This window comes from Bos grunniens, chromosome 3 (assembly GCF_055505025.1).
Source record: "Bos grunniens cultivar Pamir isolate PY7600 chromosome 3, Bosgru_T2T1.0, whole genome shotgun sequence".
NCBI lineage: Eukaryota > Metazoa > Chordata > Mammalia > Artiodactyla > Bovidae > Bos > Bos grunniens.
Window position 1 is genome coordinate 101,327,553 of NC_141167.1, and position 24,316 is coordinate 101,351,868.

The 24,316-nt window shown below is 39.8% G+C and overlaps 1 protein-coding gene across 7 annotated transcripts in view; it reads left to right on the forward strand.

The window, feature by feature from the left end:
* Positions 1-24,316, forward strand: part of RPRD2 (regulation of nuclear pre-mRNA domain containing 2) — a 99,191-nt gene that overhangs the window by 72,019 nt on the left and 2,856 nt on the right. For 2 of the 7 annotated variants that reach the window (XM_086392428.1, XM_086392429.1), the window contains 5 exons: positions 9,211-9,493; positions 10,906-11,166; positions 13,178-13,378; positions 16,754-17,935; positions 18,076-22,929. In XM_086392428.1, the coding sequence (XP_086248554.1) occupies positions 9,211-9,493; positions 10,906-11,166; positions 13,178-13,378; positions 16,754-17,935; positions 18,076-18,164 (2,016 nt within the window). In that variant the 3' untranslated portion in view covers positions 18,165-22,929. Of the gene's footprint in view, positions 1-9,210; positions 9,494-10,905; positions 11,167-13,177; positions 13,379-16,753; positions 22,930-24,316 lie in introns of those variants that run through there. The other 5 variants (XM_086392422.1, XM_086392424.1, XM_086392425.1 and 2 more) reach the window with 3 other exon arrangements.

The following is a 24,316-nucleotide window of genomic DNA, read 5'->3' on the forward strand; positions in this document are numbered from 1 at the left end:
GAGTTTATCGCAAGTATAGTAAAGTCTGTGTAGATAAGGAGCTGGCTGTTAGGGTGGAAGGAGTCCTAAATGTCAGAAAGCTGGAATCTTTTTGCCAGGATACTGTAACTCTTTAGAGAAGAACTCATATTTTTTTGCCTGGGGCATAGTGCCTTACCTGCCACATCAGGATTGCAGAGGAGTTGGTATTGAGTGTTGGGTATTCACACTTTTAATTTCTAATTTCAACCCCTCTGTTCATTCCACTTTTTTATACTCATCGTTTCTTGGAGCAAAACTTCTCAGGGATTCTGCAAGACAGAATCTTTCCCAGGTGTAACTTCCTTTCTGCATATTCCTAACCTCATTTTTCTCCGCCCTCACTTCTTACCGCTCATCACTTCTTACTCTTACAGCTCGTTCTGTTTTCTAAAAATTTGTAGAAACCTTTTTCTCAAATATGCTGCTGGTTTATACTTTTGTGTTGCATTACTAGTCATTTATAGGTGTTCAGGAGGGAGAGACACTAAATGGGAGTGGTCAGTTTACCATTTTTACTCAAAGACCATTTTGTGATTTTTGAGTAGTGAACCATCATCACTTATTTATGAAATTATATAAAATGATTTAGTGTGCTTTGGAGGATCCACAGCAAATGGCTGGGAGAAGTTTATTCAGCTAACAGTCATTCCAACTCTTTGCTAAATCATGTCCAACTCTTGGCAACCCCATGGACTGCACCCTGCCTGGCTCTTCTGTCCATGGGATTTCCCAGGCAAGAATACCGGAGTGGATTGCCATTTCCTGCTTCAGGGGATCGTCCTGACCCAGTGTCTCCTGCATTGCAGACAGATGCTTTACCATTGAGCCACCAAAGAAGCGCTTCATTGAGCACATGCAATTGCAATTCTGTATAATAGAAACTGTAGTAAAGGTAACTATAGGGTGGTAGGAGAACAGATTGAATAGGTACTTGAGCTAATTTGGGAGTGGGGATCGGGAATATGGAGAAAATTTTTCCCAAAAGGAGCTAAACTCTGAAGTTGCAGTAATTAGCTAAATGAAAGCTCTTATTCTCATTCTCAAGCATGGGAATAAAAGTGAGCATGGCAAAATTGGTGGGCCTGAAAGTTGTTTCTTATAGGTGAGCATTTATGAGGAAGTGATAAGTAAAACTGGAGAGGGCGTCAAGAACATGGTCCTGAAAGGTGTATGTTTATTCTAAGGTCTTTGAATTTTACCCTGAAAGCAGTGGGAAACAATTGTAGCATTTTAATTTTGCTAGTGATGTGATCAGGTTTGCATTTTAGAATCAAGATAGCAGAATGGAGAATAGGAGACTATTAGAGCCAGGGAGGGAGAAGGCAGTGGCACCCCACTCTAGTACTCTTGCCTGGAAAATCCCATGGACGGAGGAGTCTGGTAGGCTGCAGTCCATGGGGTCGCTAAGAGTCGAACATGACTGAGCGACTTCACTGTTCACTTTTATGCATTGGAGAAGGAAATGGTAACCCACTCCAGTGTTCTTGCCTGGAGAATCCCAGGGACAGGGGAGCCTGGTGGGCTGCCGTCTGGGATCTCACAGAGTCAGACACAACTGAAGGAAGCGACTTAGCAGCAGCAGCAGCAGCAGACCCAGGGAGACAAGTGAGTAGGTTATTTAAATAATCTGGATTGACTTATATGGAAACACTTAAACCTTTAAACGATATTTTCAGAAAGATTTTACTTGGAAACTGAGAGCTACAACATGTATATGCGCACACACAGTTAAAATTTCACAAAATAAAACTTGTTCTTGTTATATGCAATACACTGGGAGATTTTCTTTTATATTATTTCATTTCCTATACTTTTTCTTATTTTTAAGATGAATATTTATTTATTTAGACTTTTTTTCTTTTTTTTGTTTTGCTGTGCTTGGTCTTTGTTGCTGTGTGCAGGCTTCTCATTGCAGTGGCTTCCCTTGTTGCAGAGCATGGGCTCTAGAGCCACGGTCTCAGTAGTTGTGATACACAGGCTTAGTTGCCCCATGGCACGTGGAATCTTCCCGCCTTGGGGATCGAACCCATGTCCCCTGCAGGACTAGCAGGAAACAATAGTAAGATTCCCTTCCCTAAGATCTTTATGCCATTGTTAACTTTTTACTTATGTATATTTTATATAATTTTTATTATTTTTCTTAAACAGTCAGTAGACTTTTAAATTAAGGGGAAAATAGTCCTCTGTATTTACCATTTCTGGTATTTTTCATTCCTTTTTGCAAATCCATATTTCCATCTGAGATCATTTTCCTTCAGCCTAAAGTCTAACATTTCTTGTAGTGCAGAACTGTTGGTGATGAACTTCTCAGTTTTTAATCTTAAAAATGTCTTTATTTTACATTCTTGAGAAATATTTTCACTGGATAAAGAATTCTAAATTGGCATTTTTTTTTTCTTTCATTACCAAAAAGCATTCCTTTACCTGTCTTCCCTTGTTGTAATGAGAAGTCAGCTGTGCCTAGATTTCTTCTTTGTAGTTATCCTGCTGCAGAGGGATAAAGAGGGTTCACTGAGTGTTTTGCATCTGTGGTTTGATACTGTTAATCAATTTTAGAACCTATACAACTATTATCTTTTAAAATATTTCTTCTTTTTCATTCCTCTTCCTTCTGGGACTCCAGTTATACATCCCATGTGTTCTTAGATTTCTGCTCTTTCATTCCTTTTTCTCACTGGACTAATTTTTGGGTACTTAGTATTTGTTGTTGTTTAGTTGCCAAGTTGTATCCAACTCTTTGAGATCCCATGGACTGTGGCCCGCTAGGCTCCTCTGTCCATGGGATTTCCCCAGCAGGATTACTAGAGTGGGTTACCATTTCCTTCTCCAGGGGATCTTCCCAACCCAGGAGTTGAACCCACGTCTGCTGCATTGGCAAGTGGATTCTTCACTGCTGAGCCACCAGGGAAGCACTTGTCTTCAAATATTCTTTATTCCACTGAGTGAAGTCTGCTGTATTTTTCAGTTCTAGAATTTTCATTTGGTTCTTTCTTAGAGTTGCTTTTCTTTGTTGAGTTTTCCAGTCTAGTCATCTGTTCTTCATCTTTTCCTAAAAATTTTTCAATGGATTTGTAATTACTGTCTTAAAAACCTTATGTATGTATTCTAGTATCTGGGTCATCTCTAGGTATACTATTGACTGTTTTATGATTTGTGTGTGCGTGTATACTTTAATCATATCTATATGTTGTCTCTTTGCATGTCTAAGAATTTATTTTTTAGGAGACATTTTGAGTGATACTTGTGGAAGCTCTGAATTGTGTCATTTTCCTTTAACAAATGTTTTTGGGTTTTTTTTTTCCTGGCAATTAGTTAAATTATCTGTGGACTACTATGATGTAAAGGCTTTGGTTTTAGGCTTTCTTAGGATGAGTTTATTTGGACATAGTCCTTAGTCTTAGAACATGGTCCTTACTCCTAATCCATGGCCTTTGTGGCATTTTAATAAGAAGTAAAGGTGTTTACTAAGCCTCTCTAACTTATTGCATGAACTCTTAACTCTGCCTGGCACTGGGCACTGCTGAAATCTCTGCTTAGATCTTTAACTTCATAGTTTCCTTGGAGATATCATCAAAGGAGCTATATCCACCATCCAGATTTATGTTTTTATTGTTATATATTTTAATTATACACACACAGATTTTACAGTTGTTTCATCTCATCAACATTTATTTAGTGTTTAAACTTTTTTATTGTACTGCATTTAGTTGCTGTTAATATTTTCTCTTTATCTTTGGTCTTCAGTAGTTAAAACAGTGATCTGCCTAGGTGTGGTCTTCATTCATCTGATTTAGGGTTTGCAGAACCTTGAATCAGTGGTGTATTAATTTACTAGGACTGCTGTAACAAAGTATCTGAGAGTGGATAGCTCAAACCTACATTAATTTATTGTCTTATACTTCTGGAGACTGTAAGCCCAAAATCAAGGTGTTATTAGCAGTGTTAATTCTTTCGGAGGGCTGTGAGGGAACGTTCTGTTCCTGACTTCTCTATTTAACTTGTAGAGGGTTGTTTCCTCCTTATGTCTCTTCACATGGCCTCTTTGTTTCTAAATTTTCACTTTTAATTAAGACTACCTGTCATTCTGCTCTAAGGCCCATCCTGATGACTTCCTTTTAACTTGATTACCTTTAAAAACTCTTATCTCCAAATAAGGTCATAGTCTGAAGTATAGGGTTAGGACTTCAGTATACAATTATGAGGGGATATAATTCAACCCTTAGCAAGTGCCTTAATGTTTTTCATAAATTTGGGGGTGTTTTCTTGTCAAATACAGTCTCTATTACATTATATCGCCTCTCTTCTTGGAACTCTGTTAATTTGTATATTAGATCTCATCAGTGTTCCAAATGTCTTTTTATGTTCCTCTCTGTATTTTCCATTCTTTCCCTTCAGTGCTTCTCTTCTAGATATTTTCTACTAACCAGGCTTCTAATGCATTAATTCTTTCTTCTGCTGAATTTTACCTGTTATTTAACCCATTGGTTAATTTAGTTGGCTTATTTTTCAGTTTTAGAATTGCCTTTTTTTTTCCCCCCAGAAAGGATTCTGTTTTTATGGTGAAATTCTGTTAACCTATTTTAATTTTTTCCTCTCATTTTTCTTCAGTCTTTATTTTGTAAAACTCTCAAACTTTAATATCTTAAGTACATTGTGAAGACCTTTTGGGGGGGAATCATTTGAAAATAAGTTGCAGACACTGCATTACCCCCAAATATTTTCATGTGTGTTTTCCTCCAAGGTAATTTTCTCTTTCATAACCATAAGAAATTTAATACATTGATGTACTATTATGAAGATTACAAATCAAATAGTTTGTCCAGTGTCTCCTAATTTGGATTTATATGATGTTTCTTTGTGATCAAATAGAGGTTATCTGTCTTTAGTAAGAATATCATAGAAGTGATTGTGTTCTTCTCATTTCATCCTTTCAGTTAGCATACAAGTTTGATTTGTTTTACTACCTGTAACATTCCCTTTGATATCTTAATAAGATATTAATAAGTGGCATCTTCTCAGCTTGTCCACTGAAAAGTTTTCACTTGGTAATTGCTGTGGATTGAATTGTGTACCCCCACAACGATAATGATGAAGCCCTAACCCTTGGTACATATGAAAATGACCTCACTTGGAAATAGGGACTTTATGGATGTGATCAAGTTAAGGGGAGGTCATTAGAATAAGCCTCAATCCAGTGTCACTGGAGTCCTTATAAGAAGAGGGAAATTTGGATGCACAGGAAGAATGTCGTGTGACAACCAAGACAGATATTGTAGTGATGCATCTGACAAACCAAGGAATGCTAAGGGTTGATGGCCACCACCAGAAGCTAGGAAGAGGCAAAGAATTCTGCCCAGTCTCAGAGGGATCATAGCCCTACTTGTACCTTGATTTTGGACTTCTAGCCTCCAGAATGTGAAAGTGAAAGTGTTAGTCACTCATTCATGTCCAACTCTTTTCAATCCCATGGATTATAGCCTGCCAGGCTCCTCTGTCCATGCAATTCTCCAGGCAAGAATACAGAAGTGAATTGCCGTTCCCTTCTCTGGGGGATCTTTCTGACCAAGGGATCAAGTCCAGGTTTTCTGCATTGCTGGCAGATTCTTTACAATCTGAGCCACCAGGGAAGCTACTCACTACATTCATTGCTAACTACTAATTCATTACAAAATAATTATTTTGATGCTCAAATTATTCCACGTGGCCAGCGGGAGCTCCTTTCAAGCTGCTTTCTGTGTTCTTTTGACATGTCCCCGTTGTTTTTTGTGTTTCCTTACTTTTGGAGCAAGGTATTCCAAGTTCATATTGCACTTTTCTGTCCAGCCTTGGAATCAGTCATTTCTCCAAGGAGTCTTGGTTCCTTTTAGTAAAAAACCGTATTTGGAAACTGCGATCTGAATACTAGGTGTATTTATTCCTATTGGGATATCACTGCTGCCAGACCATATCAGTGTACAGAGCTAGGAAATATATGCATACATACTTAACCTATATACTCACATTCACATCTGTATATATTTCTGTATCTGTCGATGCATGTTAGAAACCATGCGTTCACACTGTTGTCTCCAGTCCCAATCCAACGCTACAAGGTTCATTCTAGTTTTCTTCCTTTCCACATTTGTAATTGCTTTTTCTAAAAATGCAAAATCTTGCTCCCCGTATCTTCAACATAATTGCTTATTTGATCATTGCGCATGTGTATAACCAATTTTCCAGCACTTCCATTCCTCCCATCACCTCTCTAGGCTTTCTTTTAAAAAAAAAAATGTTTATTTTAGGCTGTGTTGGGCATTTGTTGCTGTGCGGGCTTTTCTCCAGTTGCAACAAGCAGGGCTCCTCTTCAGTTGTTGTGCACAACTCCTCATGGTTGTGGCTTCTTCTCCAGAGCATGGGCGCGGGAGCATGTGGGCTTCAGTAGTTGCGATGCGTGGGCTGAAGAATTGCAGCTCGTGCATTCAGGGCTTAGTTGCTCTGTGGCGTATATCCTGAACCTGTGTATCTTGCGTTAGCAGGTGGACTGAAGCACCAGGTAAGCCCTATAGGCTTCCCATGCAGTGCCTTCCTCCCATGCAGTCATTTTCCTTACTCCATTTTGGCTCCATTACCTAACCTAGGCACCCTTAAGCTCTTGCTCTGATGAATTTTGGACTGAATTGTTCAAGATGATATTTTTCTGTCTTCTTGAACGTGTAAATGATAGCTATTTGGATTTTGTCAGATGATTCCAATATTGAATATACTTGTTTTGAGTATGTTCATAGTGTCTGTTTTTTCTTTTAGGTCATTTGGTCCTATCTCTTGGCATGCTTGCTGATTTTTTCTTGAATACTGAGCATTGTATATAAATATATTTCTATAGAGTGTCGGTGATTTGTTTTCCTTCAGAAAGGATTCACCCTTTGTTTTGCTAGGCGATATTGTGAGAGGTAATCATATTAATCAAGTATGATTAATTATTTGGCTGAATAATCACGCTTCAGGCTGAATTGCAGTTTGGGGAAGCCTTTGATTTTGTCTTGTTCATCCAGCTTCTGAATCACAGATTTTTCCCACCAAGAGCCTGGGCTGATCACTAGGCCCCTTCCTTCATTGCGTGATTTGAACTCTAATCCTTGTCTCTTCTGTACCACGAGACTGTGTTTAACTGCACTTTACTTTTCAGAAATTTTATGCTTAATTCAGCAAATAATGTGGTTTTTTTTTTAATTCAAGTACAGTTGATGTTTTGTTAGTTTCAGGTATATAGCATAGTGATTCAGTTCCATATATACATGTATTTGTTCTCTTTCAGATTCTTTTCCCTGTATAGGTTATTACAGAATATTGAGTAGAGTTCCCGTGTACTATCCAATAGGTCCTTGCTGGTTATCTATCAGCAAATATCTTGAAGGAAAAACAGTAGCATATTGTTAAGCCAGTTCTCTCCTTTCTCTTTCATCAGAATTTTGGCCTTTCTAATTTTTTTTAATGTTTCTATAGGCCAGCAAGACTGTTAAAAGTTCTGCATTTTTCTTTATATTATTTAGTAGTAACTCTCTGCCTTTTCCTTTTGCCTAAATTGTCAGATTTTTGCTTAGCTCCCCCATATCAGCAGAACTCTAAGAAAAAGACAGCTGCAGTATGTCAGCTTGACTTTACTCATGGTTTCCCCCTGCTGGAGAATTGCCACCTGGGTTTTGGTTGCCTTGGCTCTCTACAGTACATTCAAATGCGTGTGTGTATGTGTGTGCTTGTGAAAGTGTATAGATAGGTATATGTATATATCTGGCTTTTCTAGTTGTTCTTGATGAGAGTGTTGCTTTGCTACAAAGTACTCAATTATATCCAGAAGCAAAAGCTCAATTATAGTATTTTATTTTCTACCCCCCACCACCCATTATTTTGTTTGTTTGTTTTGCCCCACCACATGGCATGTGGAATCATACTTCCCCAACCAGGGATTGAACTTGTGCCCCCGGAATTGGAAGCATGAATTCTTAACCACTGTACTGCCAGGGAAGTCCCCCACCCCATTTTAAAAATAATGCTCCTTGATCAACCAACTGAAATGATTCCATGATCTAATAGTCCAAGACCCTTAACCAAAAGGAAAAAGACACAGAGCTTCAAGACAATGGCAGTTGAGATAATCAGATGACTAGTAGGATTTAAGCCAGGTGATCAAGGTTAACAACAACAGTGGTACATCATATTGATTGTATGTACCTTTGAAGTGATGTGATGACAGTTACACTTTACCTCTGTGGTCTTCCTCCCCACAACCCATAACCCCAGTCGAATCATGAGAAGAACAGTAGACAAAGCTCAGTTAAGAGACCATCTACAAAATACCTGACCAGTATTCTTCAAAACTGTCAGGTTCATCAAAAACATGGAAAGGAACATCTAGCAAACTATCACAAACAAGAGAAACCTAGGAAATTTGACTACTAAATTACAGGATCCTGGAACAGAAAAAGAACATTAGATAAAAACTGAGGAAATATTCATAAAGTATGGACTTTAGTTAATAATAATAAAGATCAAAATTGGTTTATTAATTGTAACAAATGTATCATACTAAAGTGTCAATAATAGGGAAAATTGGGAACTTCCCTGGTGGTCCAGTAGTTTGAAATGTGCTTCCACTCAGAGGGCGTGGGTTCGATCCTTGGTCAGAGAACTAGGATCCCACATGCTGTGCATATGGCCAAAAAAAGGGGGGAAATTGGGTGTAAGATATATGGGAACTCTCTATTTTATCTTCACAGTAGTTTTGTACACCTAAAACTTTTAAAAAATAAACAAGTTTATTTTTTTTTAAGTCAGTAGTGTTTGACCTCTCAAACGGCTTTATTTATGAATATAATTTTTGTCTTCTTGGTCATTGTTGTATCTCCAGTACCTAGAAGGTTGGCCAGCACATTTAGGCTCTTGATAAATATTGGTTGCCTGGAGGGATAGAAGAGAGCAAGGGAGGGTGAATTACAGATAACTTGTAAGTTTCTGCCTTGGGTAACTGTGGATGGTAATAATGACTTAGGAAATACAAGAAGCAGAGATTGGAAACTGTTCCATGCTTGACAGATGATATGTTCTTGTTTTATACCAGTGATACAGTTAATAATAATGAAGAAATCTGATCAAGTCAGAATGGTAGCTTCTTGGTTACTTCCCAGAGGAGTAAACTCTTTTTTTCTCTTTTAGGCATATAAAACCTTTGCTAATCGAGTGAACAATTTAAAGAAAAAGCTGGATCAATTGAAGTCAACCCTTCCTGATCCTGAGGAATCACCAGTCCCTTCCCCAAGCGTGGATGCTCCCTCCCCGACTGGCTCTGAGTCCCCTTTCCAAGGAATGGGAGGTGAGGAGTCCCAGTCACCAAATGCAGAGAGTGAGAAATCTGCCACACCTGAGCCTGCGACAGATAATCGTGACGTGGAAGATATGGACCTCTCAGATGTGGAAGACGATGGGTCAAAAATCATTGGTACGCCCTGTGTGATTAGTAGACCACTTGCTCCTTATCTGTTTTGCTTTCCCCACCAATAAATCTGTCACTGGCAGGTATTAGAAAGGTAGTTCAATCCTTATAAAATTAGAGCACCAAGGTGGTAGTGTTGTCTCTAGAGCAGTGGTTCAGGTTTGGTATGCCATGTAGATTAAGAATCTGTGCTATTCAGAGAATTCTTTGGTGGTGCAGTGGTTAGGAATCTGCGCTTCTGCTCCCGGGGGCCCAAGGTCCAAAAAGCCACATAGTGTGGCAGAAACAACATACACACTGGATTCTAGAAACTGAGGACCATAAAAAAGAGTGAAAATATCTAATTAATAATTGTTTTACTAAACTGAAAATATTTGGGGTGTATTGAGGTAAATAAAATATATTATTAAAATTAACTTTACCTGTGGGTTTTTTGTTTTTTGTTTTGCTATGGTTACTAGCAAATTTATACTTATATACGTGTCTTGAATTGTATTTCTGTTGAACACGCACTGCTCTAGAGGGAGGGCCGCTTATGCTGAAATTCCTTGTTCTCTGTCACTCTTGACCTTGAAGATTCCAAGATTCTCATTTTGTTAACCACACTTTGACAATTAACACAGTTAACCTGGATGGGTGAATTGTTTCTCTGGCATCCCCAGCTTTTATAACTATTTTTATTAGGCAGTTTGACCTAGGTTGAATTTGATGCACTATCCATATATACATTGCCTTTAAAGTATTAAGACAGTCTTATTGCAGGAGGTATAACATTGTATTAATGTCTGATTTTACCCCCAGTAGACCAATTTCGGGAAGCCAAAGGAAAGTAAGTACACTAACGTATGTACAGAGTTTCTGTCTCTTAGGAAGCTCCCAGGTTAACGGCAGAGAAAAGACAGGACAGTTTATGACATAAACATTACTGAAAAAACACAAATGTATACCAAATAATAACATGCTTCCAGAAATGTACAAATTCAGTACACAGATACTAATATGGAAGAAATCATTAAAAAGTAAAATGAAAGAAGCTTTAGAGGGACTTCCATGGTGGTCCAGTAGTTAAGAATTTGCCTTGCCATTCAGGGGATGTATGTTCGATTCCTGGTCAGGGAAGCAAGATCCCACATGTCTCAGGACATAAGCCCACATGTCACAACTAAGACCCAACACAGCCAAATAAATAAATTTAAAAAAAAAACAACATGCATTTGGGAAATTCAGTTTAAGCAGATACTGAAGGTGGGAAGGTTCATGAGTTATTAAGAGTATGGCTTTAAAAAAAAATCATGAATAATTTTTCTCTAATAAATCATAGTACATTTTAGGAAATATTAGGACATGTGATTCTGCATTGGAAGCAGAGTCTGGAAAGCAGTAGGATGCAATATCATCTCTTCTTTTTTTTTAAACAGTAGAGGACAGGAAGGAAAAACCTGTGGAGAAGTCAACTGTATCCACTGCTGTACCTACAAAGCCAACAGAAAGTATCTCAAAAGCCTCTTCGTGTACTCCAGCACCTGTGACCATGACAGCAACGCCACCTCTTCCAAAGCCTGTGAACACATCCCTTCTCTCCCCTACTCCAGCATTGGCTTTGCCAAACCTAGCTAATGTGGATCTGGCAAAGATCAGTTCCATCCTTAGCAGCCTGACGTCAGTCATGAAAAATACTGGTAAGTAGGCCTAGTAAAGAAAATAAAAAGCTTATTTCTATCTTTCGAATTGAACCATCAATCTGAGTTTTGTTTTTGTTTTCTAATTAAAAGTAGTTTTTTAATTATAAAGTAAAAATACAATACATGGTCACTATAGAAAAATTAGAAAATAAAAGAATAAATATTCATAGTCTGCCACCCCAAAGGAACTCATTTCTGTTTATTAACCTTTCAAGTATGTGTGTGTGTGTGCATATATATGTGTGTTTGGGAAAGTAAAATATTTGCATTAATTTTTCTGTCAATAATTGAAGCATTGGGAGGGGAAATAGTTGAAGTGCATTGCATGTACAGTTGGTTCTCCATATTCATGAGGTCTGCAGTTGCAGGTTCCACATCCATGGATTCAGCCAACCATGGATTGAAAATATTTGGGGGGAAATTTTTTTCAGAAAGTTGAAAAAACAAAACATGAACTTGCCTTGCCCTGGCAATTACTTACATAGCATTTACATTGTAATGTGTATTTTAACTAAATCTAGAGATGATTTAAAGTATATGGAAGATGAGGAGTTCTCCGGCAGTCCTGCTTAGGACTAGGTACTTTCACTTTCATGGCCCAGGTTCAGTCCCTAATCAGGGAACTAAGATCCAGCAGGCAGTGTGGCGTGGTAAGTATATGCACACATAGGTACTGTATATAGAAGGATGCGCATAGGTTATATGCAAATACTGTGCCATTTTATAAGGGAGTTGAGCATCCGCAGATTCTGGTATATTCAGGGGTCCTGAAACCAGCCGCCCATTGATACTGAGGGACAACTGTACTGTTTTGAAATCAGCTACTAAAAATTTAACTCCGTATCATGAACATTTTTGTAAGTCATTAAATATTCATCTACATCATCTGATAGCTATACAGCATTCAGTAGTTTATATAAGCCTTTATTATTAGACCATCTAGTGTGTTTGCAGTTTTTCACTATTGTAAAGAATACTTAATGAACAACCTTGATGCTAAAAATGTATGCACAACCCTTCTTAAAAGGAATTTTAAATAGGACTTTTTTTTTTAATGGAAATCTTAATAAAAATTTACAAAGTAGAGTCCTTGTATATACTTATCACTCATTTTCAACAGTATAAACACATGGCCAATCTTGTTTCTGCTGTGTCCTCTCCAATCCTGATTATTTTGAAGAAAAGCCCAATTATTTCATTTCTTCATAAATAATTAAATATTTATTTCTAGAAGATAAAGACTCAAAAAAATCAGCATGTAAGTTTTTAAGTTTTTTATAACTAAAACAATCTCCAAAAGATGTACTATTTTGTGTACCAACTATATGAAAGTTCCCATTGTTTCTCAGTCTTTCCAACACAATTTAGTTTTGCTTTATACTTTGTCAAATTCAGTCTTAGAAAAAATTGTTTGTTGGAATCTGCATTCCTTTCATTAAATATGTAAAATTTTCTTTCATTTATCAGTAATTTTTTCTTTACTAAATACCTGTTTATATTAAAAAATAAAAATGACTTTCTATTTATATACCTTTTTTCCTGTTAAAAATTAACCCAGTGTTTCAAAACATAAAAATGTAAAGATTGCTTGAATGAAAAGTCCATGTAAAAGGAAATAACTTATTTATCTCAGAATTATTCAGTGACCAAGTCTGATCATAATTAACCAGCAGTATTTATTGAGCACTTACAGAAGTCTGATGTGTAGGTTTCATTTGGTAGAGAAAAAAGAAATCAGTTTACCAGTCTCTTTCTACTGGGGCTCTGAAAGCTAGTAAATACATATGAACAAAAACTTGATATTTGTCTAATTTAATGGTGTTCCAAGTAGACGGGAGCAAGTCTTGGTTTTCAGATTTTTTCTTTCTATATGCAATGGACAACTAGTGGATCATGCACAGAAGAATTCCTATGAGACATATCAGACTCAATTCAGTGACTGGAAAGTGTCATGCATTTAAAGGTCATTTTGAATTGCGTATTCTTGAGTTGATCTTTCTGCCACCAGGGGTCAGTCCTGCATCAAGACCTTCTCCAGGAACTCCTACAAGCCCGAGCAGCCTCACCAGTGGCCTGAAAACACCTGCACCTGCCACAACAACATCTCACAACCCTCTGGCAAATATCCTCTCGAAGGTGGAGATCACCCCAGAGAGCATTTTGTCTGCTCTTTCCAAAACCCAGACACAGTCAGCCCCTGCACTGCAAGGTAAACTGACATGTGCCAGAGGGATTTGAACTGTGAATGTTTGTCTCTGGCTTAATCCTGGGTACCATTTCTGAGAAATCTAAAGCCATGAAATATATAATACAGTTAATTCATTATTCTCTTTATCATATATGACCTGTCATTTATAGAATTTTGAAATGTCAAGGAAGAGACTTTAAATATGCTCTAGTCTAATCCCCTCTTTGGGTGAGGAAATTTAGGCTCAGTGAGGTGATGTGACCAGGTTAAGATCACACATCGGCCTTTTTAGTGAGCTGAGACTAAAAGCCAGATTTCTTGACTGGAGTCCAGTATTCTTTCACTTATTTATCCCGTACTCTTAGTATACATGAGTAAGTGTTGAATTGTACATATTTTAATGTAATTGAAACTAAAAACAATAAAAAAGATCAGTCTGCTATCAGAAATCTTGGAAGACATGATTATCTCCTTTTTTATGTCCAAATGGCCTCTATAGATATCATACCTTTTTCTGTTTTCTGACTACCTATTGAAAGTGAAAGTGTTAGTTGCTCAGTCATGTCCAACTCTTTGCAACCCCATGGACTGTAGCCCACTAGGCTCTTCCTTCCATGGGATCTCCCAGGCAAGAATACTGGAATGGGTTGTCATTCCCTTCTCCCAGGGGTCTTTCCAAACCAGGGATCAAACTCAAGTCTCCTGCATTGCAGGCAGATTCCCACCAGGGAAACCTACCTATTATCTTTTACCTTGTTTGAATCTCTCTATTCAGCTTTGCTAATTATGTTTTGTGCCTAAAACTGTCTGCTGCTTTTTTTTTTTTTTTGCTTCTAACATTTTTTCTTAAAGCTTACCTTGCTCTTTGTTCTCAGATCCTTCAAATACCAACCTGAGTATAATTATGCAGTGAATTACAGCTTCAATATAGTAATTTACTCTGCATCAGTAGTTCTTAACTAGAAGTCTCCAGGGGACATTTGGCTGTGTCTGAAGACATTTTTGTTTGTCACAGCTGGGGTTGAGGTGGGGAGCCACTCCATTTGATGGGTAGAAGCCAGGGATGCTGCTTAATCCCTGCATAGGAGAACCCCAACAACAAAGTATACAACCCAGAATGTCAGTGGTGCTGAGATCCCACTTAAAATGAATAGAGAGCAACAGTACAGGTATCTCTTCATTTTCTTATTTCCTATACTTCTATAAGTGGATCCGCCAAGCACTGTATTATAGTGAGCTTTGTCTTACAATATAAGAGAATTTTGTTACACATGACTAAATACTACTAAATAATAATACACATCTCTACATATTGGCACCAGCAAAAGAATTAATACTACAGTGCAACTCACACTACTAATTTCAGGGGTAAGTAGTTTGAGAGATTGGCATGTTGATGATTTCTCCTTTCTAGTTTCTCTTCTATTATCATTCTGTAATTACATTAAAAACCATGAACTCACTTGTATTTTAACTTCTTATGTAGATATAATACATAGATCTTAAGAAGCTTTTTCTTTGAGCAGATTGTTAAAACAATATCATGTAGACCTTCTAATCAGGCAAAATTTGAACAGAACTAGGTGTGTTGTGACAGAATAAAAAGTGGGACTCTCAGAAAAAAAACTTTGTGGAGTAACAGGGCAGTTCACCACCTTTGAGTTCCTCATGGAAAGTGGAATTCTCCTTACCTTTTAAAAGGACTATGTCTGACAACTTAAATAGATACCTTTCTTCAACAACCATAGAGGAAATCTTAGAACTTTGCTCTCAATGTTTCACCTACAGCCCTTAATGGTATTTTCAGCACAAAAGAATGACTTCAGTGGGCAGACACTATAGTGTATATAAATAAAGTAATATTTAGTGGTAAGAGAGTAATATTTCCCCTATTACCAGAAATCTGAGTAGTATCTATGTTAAGAAGATGATCTCTTGAAGAATTCATTTCACAACATCTGAAAGATATGCTGAAATATCATTTTAAAATCATAGGATATTATCACTTTCCAGTGCTTCAAGACTTCTGATTTTGGTAAAAGCAGTTGCTGTTAAGAATTAAATCAAACTATTAAAAAGAGGAAAATTGTACAGCCAGGGAGATTATTTAAAATTAAATACAGATATTTTTTCAGGAGGATAGCAATGAAAATAAACTGTTTTAATTGTTTGGATTTTTCAAATATTGCATAATAATAAAAGCCATGCATCATTGTTTAGAAGTCAGTGGCATTTGAAAATGCTGCAAAGATGGAACAACCTTAAAAATTTTAAGACCTTAACTCTCTTAGCAAATAAGGATAAAAATTGAAATTTTAAAGAAACAGTAATTGAAATATCAAATGAAATATTTTTTTTTCATATATCATGAAGGAACAGTTTTAGTATATGACTGAAAGCTATTAATTCAGGTGAAGTGTATGTAAAATTTTCGTTTGTGATCAGAAATTGAGTAAATTTTCCAAAATATGATTGGATTTTAAATAAAGAACCTTCTGTTATTTCTTTATCAAATATTTTTTCAAGAAATTTTCTACAGGAGCAGTTTGCTTTGGTGGACTTCAGCCTGCCTTTGCCCCCAAAGAATTCTTTCTTGGTGCTCTGAGAATGTTTTGTCTGTCAGCGAGTAGAGGTGGATCTCATCAGTGTCAACATGTATAGACCAATAATCCTTGAATTTTCCAAGCTATAAGAAGGGGATTGGTGTGTCGTCTTGTCAAAGGATCAGTGTCCCCAAAGGTCTAATTCTATAAGCTTTTTGGTGTATATTTATTAGTGCTACATTCTACAACTAAAAATTTCACAACCGAAGCCTTGTTTCCCCAAATATAACACCAATCCAGCAAGATATGCTTCTTAAAAAAAGCATCACAGGTCACATAAGTCCCTGCAATTTGCATGTCCTTCTCTCTGTCCTAAGAAAAACTGTACATTAACTTATTAGAGACAGTTGCGGAAGTTGGAAAGGAAAGATAGGGCAGAATATCTGTTTGCGTTTAGAGAAACAATTCTGCAGACCAAACATTAAGAAATACTGGCTTAAAGTGTTATTTTACAGATAATTATGCCCCCTTTCTTTTCCTGTTTTGTCTTGTTTAAACTCTGAGTGATTCTGACACTAAAATCTCCCTCTTCCTGTTGCCTTTTATTTTTGCCATGTTGGCCTTGTTTCATGGCTACTAGAAATATTTCAGTAATTTGCTCTCCTTATATTGATAAATCAGACCAGTGTTTTCTGTGACATTTAGCCATTACTTGTTTGTTCTGAATCCCTTTGATCTCATATTTTAATGTCTGTCTAGTTCCCACTGGAATGAATATCTGATTAGCCTACATTGTTTTCATTGGAAAGTAGGGAGTTGTTGTTCTTAACTTCTCTAATCTTTGTTTCTACAGGCCTGTCATCTTTACTTCAGAGTGTTACTGGGAACCCAGTTCCATCCAGCGAAGCTACACCCCAGAGCACTTCAGCTTCCCCTGCTAACACCACAGTCTCTAGCATAAAAGGAAGAAACCTGCCCTCCAATACCCAGTCCTTTATTCCCAAAAGCTTCAACTACTCTCCTAATTCCTCAACTTCTGAAGTCTCGTCAACTTCAGCCAGCAAGGCCTCCATTGGGCAAAGCCCAGGGCTCCCAAGCACTACTTTCAAGCTGCCCTCCAACACTTTGGGGTTCACAGGTAACCACAGTGCTAGCCCTGCTGCACCGCCTACTGAAGTTGCCATGTGCCAATCCTCAGAGGCCTCTAAGCCAAAGCTGGAGTCAGAGTCCACCTCCCCAAGCCTGGAAATGAAGATCCACAACTTCTTAAAAGGTAATCCTGGTTTCAGTGGCTTAAACTTAAACATCCCAATCCTGAGCAGTTTGGGATCCAGTGCTCCAGCAGAAAGCCATCCATCAGACTTCCAGCGTGGCCCTACTAGCACGTCAGTTGACAACATTGATGGAACCCCGGTACGGGATGAACGGAGTGGGACACCCACTCAGGATGAGATGATGGACAAGCCCACGTCCAGCAGTGTGGATACCATGTCCCTGCTTTCTAAGATCATTAGCCCTGGGTCCTCAACACCCAGCAGTACAAGATCACCACCCCCTGGGAGAGAGGAAAGCTTCCCTCGAGAGCTCTCCAGTTCTGTGTCTACGTTTCGGCCCTTTGGCTTGGGCAGTGACTCCCCCTATAAGCAGCCTTCCGATGGAATGGAGAGACCGTCTTCTCTGATGGACTCTTCACAGGAGAAGTTCTATCCAGATACTTCTTTCCAGGAAGATGAAGATTACCGAGATTTCGAGTATTCAGGGCCTCCACCATCTGCCATGATGAACCTAGAGAAGAAACCAGCCAAGTCTATCCTGAAATCAAGCAAGCTTTCTGATACCACTGAGTACCAGCCAATCCTGTCCAGTTACAGCCACAGGGGTCAAGAATTTGGGGTAAAGTCTGCCTTCCCTGCATCTGTGCGGGCCCTCCTGGACTCTAGTGAGAACTGTGGCCGGCTTTCGTCTCCCCCTGGACTGTTCGGTGCCTTCGGCGTCAGAGGGAATGAAGCGGGGTCTGACCGGTCACCATCGCCGAGTAAGAATGATTCATTTTTCACCCCTGACTCCAACCACAATAGCTTGTCTCAGTCTGCCACGGGGCATCTCACTTTGCCACAGAAGCAGTACCCAGACTCTCCTCACCCAGTCCCACATCGGTCCCTTTTCTCTCCGCAGAACACCCTTGCCGCTCCCACGGGCCACCCACCCACGTCAGGCGTGGAGAAAGTCCTGGCCTCTACCATTTCCACCACGTCGACGATTGAGTTTAAGAATATGCTTAAGAATGCCTCACGAAAGCCCTCAGATGATAAACATTTTGGCCAGGCCCCCAACAAGGGCACTTCAAGTGATGGTGTCAGCCTGTCAAACCTCGCCCAGCTCAGCTTGACGGCCGCCGATCAGCAGCAACAAGAAGAGCACTATCGCATAGAGACTCGAGTCTCCTCCTCCTGCTTAGACTTGCCTGACAGTACCGAAGAGAAGGGGGCCCCTATAGAAACCTTGGGTTATCATAATGCATCCAATAGGAGGATGTCAGGGGAGCCGATACAGACTGTAGAGTCCATCCGAGTCCCTGGGAAGGGAAATAGAGGACATGGGCGTGAGGCTTCAAGGGTGGGTTGGTTTGATCTGAGCACCTCAGGAGGCTCCTTTGACAATGGCCCCTCAAGTGCCTCTGAGTTGGCATCCCTTGGGGGTGGGGGCAGCGGAGGCCTCACTGGCTTTAAAACAGCACCATACAAAGAACGAGCACCCCAATTTCAGGAAAGTGTCGGCAGCTTCCGTTCCAACAGTTTCAACTCAACATTTGAGCATCATCTCCCCCCATCCCCCTTGGATCATGGGACACCCTTCCAGAGAGAGCCAGTGGGGCCATCATCTGCCCCACCTGCCCCTCCTAAGGATCATGGTGGTATCTTCTCTCGAGATGCACCTACTCATCTACCCTCTGTGGATCTTTCGAACCCCTTCGCAAAGGAGGCAGCCCTGGCCCACGCTGCCCCACCTCCTGGGGAGCACGGTGGAGTTCCTTTCCCCACCCCACCCCCTCCTCCGCCCCCCGGGGAACATAGCAGCAGTGGCGGGAGTGGAGTCCCTTTTTCTGCTCCTCCTCCTCCTCCACCTCCTGGTGACCATTCTGGGGTTGTACCCTTCCCAACCCCACCACTGGCAGAGCACGGAGTGGCGGGGGCCGTGGCAGTATTTCCCAAGGACCATAGTTCCCTCCTTCAGGGGACCCTGGCTGATCATTTTGGGGTGCTCCCAGGACCCAGGGACCATGGGGGCCCCACCCAGCGGGACCTCAACGGCCCCGGCCTTAGCCGTGTGCGCGAGAGCCTGAGCCTGCCTTCCCATTCTTTGGAGCACTTGGGCCCAGCCCATGGAGGAGGAGGTGGGGGAGGCAGCAACAGCAGCAGTGGCCCCCCCTTGGGTCCCTCACACAGAGACGCCATCAACCGGAGTGGTATGATCTTGCGGAGTCCCCGGCCAGACTTCCGGCCTAGGGAGCCTTTTCTCAGCAGAGACCCTTTCCACAGTTTAAAGAGACCCAGGCCACCTTTCGCTAGGGGCCCTCCGTTCTTTGCACCAAAACGCCCATTCTTCCCTCCCAGGTACTGATGGAAACTAAGGGAAAGGCATTTGAACAGTAGAGAGCATTGGAAGTAGGAGTTTGGTTTATTATCATTGTTTTTATTTGTTCTCCCTCCTTTGATCTATTTTTTTCTTTCTTTTTTTATTATGACAAAGGACCTCCCTTCCAAATTAAAAAGTTATATATGCTTACATTTCACTATTCCATCCAGTCCTCCCTCCCACTGCACTTATACCTACCTTTTCCAAGATGTTTGTATTTTAAGGGGGTGGGGGGCAAAGGAACACAACTAAAGCCACTTCATTTGGCTGGGGGTTTGAAGGGTGGGGAGGAAGACAAATCTTATTTTACCCCATCTATTGAAGAGTATTACTACATTTGAAATAAAACTTCCATCAGTACAGATAATACCATGTGCAATGTTGGGATGTTATTTGGGGCTTGGCTTATCAAGTAGTCAATGGAGGGATTCTTGTCCCCTTCTGTGTCCAGCTCAGTCACCTGCTGTAACCAGTGTGGCTGTCTTCCCTGTGTGCTCTGTGGCCTGCTGACAGCCAAGAGATGTTGCAGGGGAGGAAATGTGGGGGACCTCGGACCTGTCAAGTTATTTGGGGGCTTTCTTTTGTTTTAAAAGGCATATTGAAGTTGAGTTCTTGACCTTTCTCCCAAAGTCTAAGCCCTTGTTTTTTAATTCAGCCTCTTCTGAGGTTCTATCAGGCAACAACTTTGAGGAAATACAGACCTCATTTTATCCTAGTAAAGAATTTTCCTCCTTTGAGTAGAAGAAAGGGGGCCAGGTATATTAAAATTAAAGAATAAGTAACTGCAATACAGAGAGTGAGAGAAAGGAGCCATTGATGGTATGATCTGACTTGGCCATCTGGCATAAACATATTTCTGAGGTGGTTTCACATATCTGGAATCAAGCTCTTGCTTCCTGCTTTTTTTTTTCCTTGACTTTTTCTCCCTCAGTTTTCTCGTCTACATTTCTAGTCTAGCTGGAAAGTCACTGTAGTTGACAGTAGATACAGAGGTGCAACTGAAACATTCTCCCAGTTTTTTTTTTTTAAGTAGACATTTTTACCATGGTGCCTCCCTAATGTGACATTTGTTGGTAGTTGTCACCAAAAGTTAACTATGGGGAAAGAGAAATATTTGTCTTTATCTTTCTTTTACCCTTGACCTAGTCCTGTATTCACCCCTCCTCTTGGTATTCTGAAGGAGGAAGTTCAGTAGCATCTTTCTTTATACCTCTTTAGCTCTGTCTTAGTGACAAATGGATGTTATACATATCCTTGCAGACAAATATGAGGACCTGATTAGTTTAAATTTACCCCACTCTATGGATAGCAACCTGTCACATTCAAGGCTCAAACCTTATCCTCATCTCCCACTCTCAATAGAAAATGTTTATGCCCTTAGTCATTTTACATGAAAAAAAAAATGTTTTTTTTTTCTCCCTGAACTGAAAAGCTCCTTATTTGTATTTCTACAGCTAGTACTGGGAAAAGACAATCACTGCGCTTTGAGTGTTTAGGGACACTGAAAAGCAAATGTTGCTTTACTACATTTTTTTATTTAGTGTCTTACCCTAAAGTACACACTGGTAGTCTCCAGCCAGATGAGTAAAAGACTATAAAAGGAAATCCTAGCAAGTTTCATATTTTCTTCCAAGTTAGTGTAGAAGTAACTAGGAAGTGTGGGGATTGCTTTGGATTCCCCCGGTGAAGTTTTACAGATGGGAGAGCGTGGGCAGTATAGTGACAGAAGATGATTCTTTGCCTCAGAATAAGCTTGCTTTGCAGGTAAAAGAGTAGCTCAAACCAGGTGTGCATCATAGTTTGGGTGTTTTTGTGTAATTTATTCCATGTTACTTGTTTGGTTTCTGTGGTTTTCTGTGGTTAGGATCTTGCAAGTCCTCCATCTTCCTAATGCATTTCTGGTCTTAAGCCAGCTGTTCTTTCTTTGACCTTCTCAAGCCTCTCTGCCCTGTAGCTCTCCCTGCATAAAAACGCATGATACCACAACATTTAAGTGGGATGAGATATATAGTGTAGCAAAGCAAAGAAACAATACAGTTATACTGAGTCCTAAAACATTTGTTTAGAGAAAAGTATAAAAGAGTGTGAGGGTGGGGTGGGGGGAGGTAAAGGGAGAAAGTTTTAACTCAAAACTGAAATAGGTTTTTTTTCTTTTGCAGAAAATTAAGTGGGATGTTTTTCATTCTAGAATAAAAGAATGTGAATTCTTTCTGCTGCTCTCGATTAATCTAAAAGTAGCGTTTACTTGAAAAGGCTCTCTGACCATTTGATTTTATCAGAAAATGGGGGGTTGGTCAGCAAAGTGGTTTCCTGAATGTTGGGGCAGGTTAATTGTCCTCAGAAGCATGATAGCTAGTACATGAAAGGGAAGACCTTGTACAGTTATAAAAGATGGACTTTAAGGGTTGGGTTTCTGTGGAGTGTGTTTTGTTTTTTTAAGCCACAAAATCCATTTGTTTCAGGATGGAAATGAGGATTTGTATGTAACTGTCAGCTGTTTGTTAACTTTAAGGACATCTGCCTACAGCAGTCAGTGAAGACAACGATGTGTGTATATATATGTGATATAGTGAAATAAGATAATTCTGGTATTCATAACATGAAACAAAGGGGTTTTATTCTTTCTGTGTCTGTGATTTAAAACTCCGTGCCCATGCTCTGACTTTTGTATTTCAACCTCAGAACAAGATTTTTAAAAAAGCATAGTATAGTGTGTCTTGGCAAGGACATGATTCAGTATGCAAACAGATAATGCGAAGTTGTTACTAAGGTTCTTGGTGCTCACTGTAAAATCACAGACAGAGAATCAGTGGGTACGGCATGAGTACACTGGTACCACTTAAAATTCAGTGATCCAATATCAGAAATTGAGTCCTTAAATATTCTGTAAAAGTTTACCCTTCAGTCAGCTTAGATTCAACCTCTGTCCCTGCTCCCATTTGCCCTCCCAAATTCTGTTGAGAATAAATAGAATTTGGTTTATTTCCAGGGAGGGTAAAATGATAAGAGAATAGGCCTTTCATCCTTTCCAGTCCCAGGAATACAATGTTTGTGATGTATATGGTACAGCAAACCTATCTAGATAATGTGAATATGCTAAAACTCCTAATTGCAGAATATTCACTATCAGTGGTTCATGCAGAAGTAAGCTTCAGCTGTTACGGTTTTGAAGCCGCTGTAAATTACTGCTTTTTCTCCTTTTTGCCTCCCCTCCTTCCCCTCCTTTTTTTGAATGGGCTGGGGTGCCTGTTAAGATTTAAATTAGATATGTTGGATTGATATTCTCACGTGTTCAGTGTGGAAAACAAAATAAGTACATGCTTTAGAGGCAACAACAATGAAATCCTTTTGAAATGTGTATTAATATCATTTAATAAAATAACTAGTTCTAAAGGTTTGACATTTTTCTTTGAGATTTGGGGCTTTGACCAAGGGCCCCTGGCTTCTCTGGTGAATGCAAATAGGAAGGAACTTCTCCAGAAGCTGAAACTGCTGCTTTGAGGAACAGGCCTGTTGTTGGAAAGACCTAAGTTTTCTCCAGCAAAGACCCTACATGACTGTCCAGGGCTGAAGGTGAAACCAGCTACAGGATTGCAGGAAGAAAAGCCTGAATATATCTCTGAAGATACAGTTGTATTTGCTTTTGGTCTAAACGTGCAAGGAGGGTAGAGGGGCTGGTGTGTGTGCACCTGCACAGGTCTCAGGCAAACACACGCCCAAGACCCCCCATCTCAAGCCTGCCTTGCGACTGCTTGTGCTTTCCTCTCTTCCAGCCATTCCTTTTTTTTAAAATCTCTTTGCCCCCAATATTATGTTTTTGTTTTCCTGTTTAATAAAGTATGGTTTCCTTTGTTGTGTGGTTGACTTTTCCCCTCTCTGATCTTGTCCAGCTGTCCGCTTTGACTTCTGCAGTCAATGTCACTGAAGGCATTCTGAGCTTCTTAAGATCTTTATGGCCTTGTGGGTTTTGTTTGGTCCTTTATGGCAGTTCAATTTTGGAAAGGGACAATGGGTGGGGCAAGATCAAGATGTTCAGGAAGTGCTTGGTAATGAAGTGGGTATACCGTATGGATAATAATTTTGTACGTCTTACCAAAAAATTGTATGGTTGTGAGCAAAAAAAGTATTTTTAAAGCAAGCATAAAATTGGAGCAGTGGCAGTCGGGATCCTTCTGGCCAATTCTTTGCCCACATCTACCCTTCTCACGTATTGCCAGTAAGAGAAGCCACACTTAACCTCTCTCTCACCCCATCCCTTTTCATGACCCAGTGAGGCTTAATAAATGTTGGCTAAAGGGGTAAAGAGAGTCATTGCATCTAGACCAGGCCTGGATCCCTGGCAGGGTAGAAGGCCCTAAATAGCAGCCTTGAATATGTGAAACTGCACACATGTCACCAGACACTTCAGAAATAGCACAGTTTAGGAACACACCCAGCAAGTAGGGGTGTACACTGTACTGGCCGCTTCTGGAATCCGGCTCACCCTAACTTCCTGGTCCCCACGTGGGGCCTTGACTTGCCACCTGATTCCTGTCCCCATCCCAAGGAAGCAACAGCTTTTAGAACTCATTGGCCTTTCTGGGCATGTTGAAAATACACAACTTCCACAAAATTGTTTTATTTGGGCCAATATAGTATAGAAGGAATGAGTTTCCCCCTCATGTATGTGGACAGAGTATGTTTTAGGGTATGGAGGCGTTTCTCATACTTGATTATGAGTAAACCGTATAGGCAAGTCTGGTCAGCTGCTGTTCACAGTTGCTGAGTAATAACTGGTTGA